Source organism: Octopus bimaculoides, chromosome 1 (assembly GCF_001194135.2).
Source record: "Octopus bimaculoides isolate UCB-OBI-ISO-001 chromosome 1, ASM119413v2, whole genome shotgun sequence".
Lineage (NCBI taxonomy): Eukaryota > Metazoa > Mollusca > Cephalopoda > Octopoda > Octopodidae > Octopus > Octopus bimaculoides.
The window spans coordinates 168,144,204-168,153,935 of record NC_068981.1 but is presented as its reverse complement, the minus strand read 5'-3'; the positions used below and the strand labels follow the sequence as shown (position 1 = coordinate 168,153,935).

At 36.8% G+C, this 9,732-nt stretch overlaps 1 protein-coding gene across 4 annotated transcripts in view; it reads left to right on the top strand.

The window, feature by feature from the left end:
* Positions 1-8,312, top strand: part of LOC106883200 (differentially expressed in FDCP 8 homolog) — a 65,948-nt gene extending 57,636 nt beyond the window's left edge. For all 4 annotated transcript variants that reach the window (XM_014934130.2, XM_014934124.2, XM_014934143.2 and 1 more), the window contains 2 exons: positions 3,518-3,627; positions 7,543-8,312. In XM_014934130.2, the coding sequence (XP_014789616.1) occupies positions 3,518-3,627; positions 7,543-7,612 (180 nt within the window). In that variant the 3' untranslated portion in view covers positions 7,613-8,312. The remainder of the gene's footprint in view (positions 1-3,517; positions 3,628-7,542) is intronic.
* Positions 8,313-9,732: the final 1,420 nt, after the last annotated feature.

Genomic DNA, 9,732 nt, shown 5'->3' with positions numbered 1-9,732 from the left:
TGTACACACACACACACACACACACACACACACACACACACTACTAAATCCACTGACAAGGCTTTGGTTTTGGTTGCCCTGAGGCTATAGTAGAAGATACTTGCCCAAGGTGCCTCACAATGGGAGTGAACCAGGAATCGTGGTTGGGAAGCAAACTTCTTACCACACCACCACGCATGCACCTATAATCCATTAATATGAATTTTCAAAAAATGTTTAAAAATCCCATGGTGCAAGGAAATTCCTCCCTCCCATTCTTGTGGTGCATCATTTGAAGACCACTATTTTAAAATTATGTTATGTGCATAAGTAAGACATATTATTCAATTTGCTATCTTTTCTTATTATACTTGGTTGGTTTAACATTTCTGGAAATTTGCAACTGAAAGAAGCCCATCGACCTGTCAATATAGAACAATAGATTTTCTAAATTGTCAAAGGTGGTGGAACCATGCCAGTGTTGTGTTAATGCACCCATGCTAGTGCTGCATAAATGCACCCATGCCAGTGGCATGTAAAAAGCACCCAGCACACTCTGTTAAGTGGTTGGCATTAGGAAGGGCACCTAGCTGTAGAAACCACGCCACAACTGCTAGCCAGTTCCTTGTCAAACCATCTAACCCATGCCAGTATAGAAAGCAGACGTTAAATGATGATGATGATGATAGAGTTGAGAATCCATTAAAGAAAATTTCTGGGACCAAAAGTGTTACAGATTTGAGATTCTTTGGATTTTGGAGGATTTTTATATTTGCATCTATAAAATGGGACAATTTGGGGATGGAGCTCAAATCTAACCACCACATCCATTTGCATTTCATTACATACACCCTGAATGTAGTTTTATATAAATTCTGAATAATTTTTTTTATGCACAATACCATCAGAAACGTAGGATATCAGTCCCCACCTATGATGTTCTGTTTTGATTAAAAGGTTACACAGTACATGTATGGCATTTGTATTTTATTTTTTTACAATACAGGTATTAGGTTTTATGTAGGGTATAAAATAAAACAGTTACATATCATAATGAGATAAAACAGCTGTATCTGGTGGAACCTTCCCATTGCTTTGTGGACTTTTCTTATTTGTTGCATGTTGTATCAGCATTCAAAATACTTTTTGATTTTGGAGGTTATCGGACAAAAGATTTTCAACTGTATAAAGAAACCTGTTTTTGTTAAAGTAGTAACTTAGCTAGTGGTTATTTCAGAGAATATTGTAGCTGACAATTATCTCCCTATTGATTTTTCACATCTCTGAAACGATGGAGACCATTATATACACTCAGCTCGTTTAACTGTTTTGAATTTTATTTTCTCTTTATTAAACCATCAGTCAGTACAATTTTCACTAGATTTCTTTATTAGATCGTGTCACTAGTTTTTTCACAGAAGAATTACAGTAAACACAAAGTTATTGCCCTTGAGTACTGTTGGTATGGAAATCTCGTAGCAATTTTTTTTTTAATGTATCAGCGTCGTTTTAACGTCTAATTTTCTCATTTTTGCGTGGGCCAGACGAAATTTGGCTGAGGCAGATTTTCTATGGCCGGATGCCCTTCCTGTTACCAACCCTCACCTGTTTTGAAGTAAGGTAAACTTCGCCACGACCAGACATTTTCATTGAATGATGGAGACTTTATTTCCAACTATCATGTAATGTCAAGGCAAAGAAACAGTAACATACGTATATGGCAGGCTTCTTTCAATTTCTGCCTGCTAAATTTACTTGCAAAGCTTTAGTCAGCCTGGAACCATAGAGTGGGATTGAACCCAGAATCATGTGGTTGAGAAATGAACTTCTTACCACACAGTCATGCCTGTGTTTTGTATGGGTTTCAATATAAATTATAACCAGTTGGATTAGGAGCTTTCTTTCAAGTCATCCTATCACAACATGTTTCAGTAACTTCCTTTTTGACTCTCATCTAAAACCATGGGACTATATCTGGCTCTGATCAACTTTCTAGACTTTCTTTTTATTTCCATGCTACCTCTGTACTTTATCTGATCAAAACCTACACTTTCCAAATTTGAACCGTCAAATCATATTAAATGCAACTTCAAGATCTCTTCCATTCTCCCAGCAAAGAGGAATCTTCTAAACATCTTGCAATAATTACTGAACACCATATTCCTGTTAAACAGGGTGAAAACTCTAAAACTCAGGGACTACTCATCATGAAGAAGTAAAGTGCTACCACCACTGCTGCCACTGTCCAACACTCCGAAACAATAGTTGGCTGAAGTCTTTGAACTTGTTATGTAAGCTAAGACTCAGATACTGCATAGTGCTAAAATTGTTGCACACAGAGTAGTTTTGGTGATTTCGTTTTTAGACCCTAAATTTAGGCCCAGTTAGTTGGAAATCCTTGAGTGACCTTAACTAGGATATAACTTGAATTTTGGATTTTGTAAGAATTTAATGTTTTAGGTAGCAAATACATAATTATGACTAAAAATAAAATTTGTATGAGATGGAGTCTCATGGCTTGGAGAGAAGAAATTGGATGTTGTGATGTTCATGTTCTTCTTGTAGGCATTGCCAACAAAATTATTAATGTTTGTTGTTGTTGTTTACACCTTTCTTCCAGGTTAACCCTAACTGCATACACCTATGATCAAAGATGTTAAAGCTGTGACCATCTCGTCTTGCTGTCAGGCTTTTGCATGTCTAAGTTTCCTTTTTCACGACAGTAGGATGTGATTTGAGGGAGATTTGGTTACTCTTTCTTGCAAGTTGAGTGACCATGTAGAGGACTCCCTTATTGACTCAATTAATGTTTGTTGAAATTCACTTGTGAATTTGGCTCTGTGAGAATTGAGTGCCTTACTGTTATGGTTGACTAATGATAGGCCCTTTGTTTTATTAATGCTGGAAATCAATATGTAATTGTCATAAATGTTCTGTGTAAAGCAGTTGTATACTGTCAACTCAATGTGACAGTCCCAATATGGGAATCATACTGCTGCTATTTAGCCCTAGGAAGCCGGACCGCTTCCTGTTGGCCTTGACACATTTCTTGTGTCCTTATATTTATCATAACACTGCTGTTTGATTCTCTCTGTGAGATTTATAATTCGATCATTTCTAATTTTTGTAATCAGTGAATGCGTTTTCACTAAATATATATATATTTGCGAGGGTTTGACATGCATCTTCAGCCAGTTAGTGTTGCTACTTTAGGCTGATGACGAGCAATGACTCAGAAAAAATGTCCCTGAATGCACACTGAGCTGGGTGAGAGTGCTTTTCTCTCCCTCACAAATATAAGGACACAGGAAATGTGTCAAGGCTGACAGGAAGCGGTCCAGCTTCCTAGGGCTAAATAGCAGCAGTATGATTCCCTTATTGGGACTGTCACATTGAGTTGACAGTATACAACTGCTTTATCATAACACTGTTGCTTAATTCTCTCTGTGAGATTTTATAATTAGATCATTTCTAAGTTCTGTGTAAATTCTGATGGAAATTGAAATCATCTAAGACTAATTTGTTTTATGAATTTCAGCTATGTCGTGCAAAAGGATATACCTGTGAATTCTGTCACAGCAGTGAGGTTCTCTTCCCATTTGATATATACACAAAGTCTTGTGAAACTTGCTCTCAAGTCTTCCACAGGTGAGTTTAACTTTTAGCTCTGATAACCCTAATACTGATTAGTTTCTGAAAGTAAATTAAATAATAGCAGATGAGAGCTCAAACTTCCTTCTGTTTCAAAAGTCAGAACTATAATGTAGCTTGTTAGGGGCATCGGGAACATTACAGATTGCTGTGTGGGATGGGAGAAGAAAAGTGGAGAAAATGGTTCAAGCTGAAGTAGATTCTATATGTACAGTCATATCTTGTTCTACTCCTTAGAAACAAAGTAGGGTTGTACATATTGTTGGAATTAAAAGAATTGACTAAGTTGAAAAGGACAAGTTAAAGAAAAATATTCCCATGAATTTTTTCCCTTGTTATTACATTTGAAAAAACTGTTAACATCTTAGAAATAAAAGGTTTTTAACTTTAACACACCCAGTCACAAATTATTATGTAAGTAGGATAATGGACAAAAAGGGAAATGAGGACAGCTTCTAACAATGCAGAGATTAAAGTTGAAAAATTTTTATATTTTGGGCACAAAGGCTCATCTTTAGAAGTGTACAGCCATCCTGCCCATCCAGTTATCCAAATGGCAGGATCTATGCAGACACACATCTCTTTGACTGTACACTTCTGAAGATAGGCCTTTGCACCCAAAATATAGACATCTCTGTATTGTTAGAATCTATCCTCATTTCCCGTTTTTGTTCATTATTCTATTTCTGCACTATAGTGCTCTTCAAGCAAGTTACAACACTCTTAAATTATTATATAGTTGATGTAATTAACTATATAATACATCATCATCATTTAGTGTCCACTTTTCCATGCTTGCAGAATTTGCTGATGCAAATTTTATACAGTGAGCTGTCTTTCCTGTCTCCATCCCTCACCTGTTTCCAAGCAAAGTAATACCTCCTCATGGCCAGACATGTTTTTCACAGGAGACCGAAAACCAACAACCTTGCTTTGATGATGATGATAATGATGATGATGAAGCTCATTTACAACTGTAGCACATAATGCCTACATAAAGCTACACACACACACATACACACACACACATGACAGGCTTCTCTTTCAATTCCTGATTACTAAACCCTCTCACAAGGCTATTTCCTTAAGATACCATGCAGTGCCTCTCTCTTATATTATTCATTCCATGATTAAGCTGGTATTTATTTCATTGACAAGAGAAAGATAAGAAGAAAAGTCAAACGTGATTTGCACTGAGAACTTAAAGGGAGGTAACTGGATAATGAAATTCATAATTTAGTGCTTGCCTAAATCTACTGCTCAGCCCCTTCTGTAATAAAAATGATATCTGATGCTAGTATATCATAACTTTCTGTTCTGAGTTATAAATAAATAAATATTTTCCTGTCCTTATGCGGGAAGTAGTATCAGTCAGATTTGGAAGTTAATACATGATACATTAGATTCTTGACAACAAAGGACCATATTTTTCTTTGTATAGTATTAATGAAACTGAAGCCTAAAAATGATTTCAACTTCTCTCAAATCACCAAGAAAAATTTCTTGGAGTGTCATGTTGCAAGAACTTCATCATAGAATTTATAGATAAAATGGTGATGATTAAAATGTGCTAACTGGTTGATAGTGTGATGCCATTGCTTATCTGGTTTGATATAAACACAACACACACATAGACACATGCATGATTACTTCATCTTGAGAGATGATAGCCGTCCCATCAACACACATACCACATCCATCACACAGTAAAATCATTTTGCCGATGAGCCCTAAGATGACTTTTAAGACCAGCTTCTGACTGACAGGGTTCAAAACACAAGTAACAGATATTACTCAAGTTTCTTCTATTTCTTTGCCCTTTGGAATCTGATTCTGAAGGAATGCTTTTGTGAACTAGCATATGTCTTTTAAGTCTAGATATTGTCTTACAAGTTTTTTGACATATGTCACAAGTTATAAGAAACAGTTGGTATCCAAGATCATTACCTATCTGGGCATTACGATTTTCATGTGACTTCATATGATTCATGTATCCTGCTTTTGACTACAGAACACGGTTACATATAATACATATCCAATGTTTACATACATACAAGCATGCATGCATGTGTGTGTGTATATGTTTGTATGTATCTGATGGGCTTCTGCACAGTTTTTGTTATCAGATTTCTTACAGAAAATGTAGTTAACTTGAGTCTGTAGGATGGGAAACCCTAAAATCCCTGCCTATGCTATGCATTGAGGTCAAACCCAGAAGTACATGGTTGTGAAGAAACCTAACCACACTTTCAGGCGAAAAACTGTTTTGCGATTTGCCTTTTTTTTGTTCAACATTTAGGTGTCCTATTTTATATATATCAACATTGTCATCATTTAACATCCATTGTCCATACTAGCATGGGTTAGATGGTTTGACCAGGGCTAAAAATCTGGAAAGCTGCACCAGATTCCAGTCTGATTTTGCATGGTTTCTACAGCTGGATACCCTTCCTAACGCCAACCATTCTGAGAGTGTAATGAGTGCTATTACGTGCCATTTGTGTGACACTAGGATCTGCCATGACTGTGATTTTGCTCAGTTTGATGGGTCTTCTTAAGTATGGCATAATGCCAAAGGTCTTGGTCATTGCCTCCGAGAGGCCCAACACTTGAAAGGAACTCGGTCACTTTGCCTCTATGGGGCCCAATGCTTGAAAGGAACTCGGTCACTTTGCCTCTATGGGGCCCAATGCTTGAAAGGAACTCAGCCACTTTGCCTCCATGAAGGCCAATGCATAAAGGGTGCTCTTTATGCACCACTGGCACAGGTGCCAGTTACATGACACCAGCATCAGTCATGATTATGATTTCACTTGGCTTGACTGGTCTTCTCAAGCACTGCATATTGCCAAAGGTCTCAGTCGCTAGTCATTGCCTCTGTGAGACTCAAAGTTTGAAAATCATGCTTCATCACCTCGTCCCATGTCTTCCTGGGACTACCTCTACAACAGGTTCTCTTCACAATCAGAAATTGGCACTTCCTTACACAGCTGTCCTCATCCATATGCATCACATGACCAGACCAGCATAGTCGTCTCTCTTGCACGCACTCACACACACACATATTTATGGTTGGGTTAAGTAGTTTCCTTCATAAATGTATGGATTCAGGTTCAGTCCCACTGCATCACACCTTGGGAATGTGTCTTCTGCTATAGCTTTGGGCCAACTAAAACTTTGTGAGTTGATTAGATAGACAGAAACTGAAAGAAGCTCGTTATGTGTGTGTGTGTGTGTGTGTGTGTGTGTGTGTGTGTGTGTGTGTGTATGTATGTATGTATGTATATATATATATATATATATATATATATATATATATACACACGCACACTCACACATACACACACAATTTCATATATGTATGTACACAGTTGTGGCCAAAAGTTTGGAACATTTAAAAAAAAAATTAAAATGGTTATGTCCAAGTTCAATTCGATTCAAATATATACAATGTAGAGACATAGTTACCTAATAACTGATCCAATGGTTCAATGTCTAGAAAAAAAAAAAATTCAGATCTATGTTCCAAACTTTCGGCCATGACTGTGCGAGTGTGAATGTGTGTGTGTTGGTGTCTCTTGTCTTGACATCTCTTGATTGCTGTGAATGAATGTCATTTATTCTGTGATAACATGTCTGACCATGGGAAAATATTACTTTGCTTGGAAACAGGTGAAGGTTGGTGACCGGAAGGGCATCTGGCTGTAAGAAATCTGCCTCAATAGACTCCATCTGGCTCATGCAAGCATGGAAAAATGTGCATTATAACGATGTCGATAATGATAAGTCCTATATTCCATAGTTAAAACGACAAAATATTTCAACTTTCTATTATTATTATTATTATTATTATCATTATTATTATTATTATTATTATTATTATTATTATTATTATTTTTTTTTTACTTTCAGGAAATGCTTTACAAAACTTGAAAGCTGTCCACGGTGTGATCGCAGAGCTCACCGACTTACATTGACATAATGCTGCTTTGCTATTGGATAGGGCAATTGGTTTATACATATGTGGATGTATACGCATAGATGAAACACAAGCACAAAAATTCACCCCTTCCTCCACGCACATGCACGTGTGTGTGTATGTGTGTGTGTGTGTGTGTATGTATATATATATATATATATATATATATATGTGGGTATGTGTACATTAATACATATAGATATGCTGGGTATATTATGTAACTACCCCATCCATATTGTTTGCATATACTTAAAGTGAATGCTGATTGAGTAAGTTGACAGGTGTTAAATGATTATGCAGATTCGTAGCAAATAAAAATTTAAAAAAAAAAGGAAAAAGCATTATGTGATGAAAGTCTGAGTCTTGAGTGTCGCAGCATATCTATTTTCTATTTTACTAAATAGAAAAGACAAAAAAAAAAAACTAAATATCAAAATGTGATCTATGTAACTAAAAATGGCCAAAAGAATGAAAGCTGTTGGAAGAGAACTGTTATTTCTGCTATGAATGGTTACTGGCTGTGGACTAAATAATGGTTGCTTTCCAGAATCTTGCTTGATTCATGTAATTATTTTATAGAAGTTAATTGAATGGTTATAAAAAATAACAAAACAAAACAAAACAAAAAAAAAGGCAAAATGTAACAAAGAAACAAATAATTGCTTAAAAGTTGATTAAATAAATTGACATTTTTTTTTTTTGATTTTGTATTTTTTATTGAAGTTGGTTTGAGTGTAAAGATTGCACTGGTTATATCAGATATTGAATACCTTGGCTCTTTGGTGGTAGTTTGTATCTTGTTAATCGTACTGTAATCTGGCCAGCGCTTAAAGAACAAGTCTGTCTAACTGTAAATGTCCATGTATCACACAGTTAGAAACATTTATCAAACAAGCAAAGAGGAGTTTAGGATGCTATGAATGGCCCTGGCTGTGAAATGACAGCAACAAACCAATGAGTATCTCTGTAGAAGTCTTCCAAAAATGACCAACAGCATCAGAGAATGGATATCTCTACATATTGGGTCATTGTGTGCAACACCAGGAGAAGCAGCAGTAAAATTTGTACTCTGAGCCTCACTGCATGATATTGGCAAGTATGTGGGGGGCATTTTCTAACATTTATTGACAACCTGAAAAAAGGACACAGGATTGGATTCTATTCATGAACTGAAGGTGGCGATGATGGTTTGAGATGCTTGGCAAAATGGTTTCATCTTCAAGGGAGCCTGGTCAAAGTAAAGTATCCTAACTGTAATGAGTTTGTACGATTAATTGTTGTTGTTTAGCTACAAGTCATCCTTGATCAAGCAGACTCTATGATGAAAGACCTTCCTGTCTTTTGTATATGTAGTACAAGATTGTCTGTGACAAAGATATTCCAGTGGTGACCATCCCATCCTTTTTCAAGATAAGGTATTCATGACTGTATTATCTGAAGCATTCTTTTCCTAAGAAGATGGGATGTGATTTGAGGGAGATTTGGCTGCTATTTTTAGGCTGAGGCAGTACTGTAGAATTACCATTTATATGATTGCCTTGCAGTGATAAGTTGTATTCTTTGGGCAAGGAATTGTTATCTATGCAAGGCCAATATCTTATTCAGGGCAAGATTTATCTTTCCTCCATCTGTCCAAGCACTGGCATTAAGGATCCTTGCTGTTCACAAAAATATATGAAGAAGAGTGGCTGTGTGGTAAGTAGCTTGCTTACCAACCACATGGTTCCGGGTTCATTCCCACTACTTGGCACCTTGGGCAAGTGTCTTCTACTATAGCCTCGGGCCGACCAAAGCCTTGTGAGTGGATTTGGTAGACGGAAACTGAAAGAAGCCTGTTGTATATATGTGTGTGTGTGTGAGTTTGTGTGTCTGTGTTTGTCCCCACAACATCGCTTGATAACCGATGCTGGTGTGTTTATGTCCCCGTAACTTAGCGGTTCGGCAAAAAGAGAACGATAGAATAAGTACTAGGCTACCAAAGAGTGGGTCCTAGGGTCGATTTGCTCGACTAAAGGCGGTGCTCCAGCATGGCCGCAGTCAAGTGACTGAAACAAGTAAAAGAGTATATTTCCACTTCAACGTATCTCTATAGCCTGAATACTTGCAAAAGAAACCCATAAATC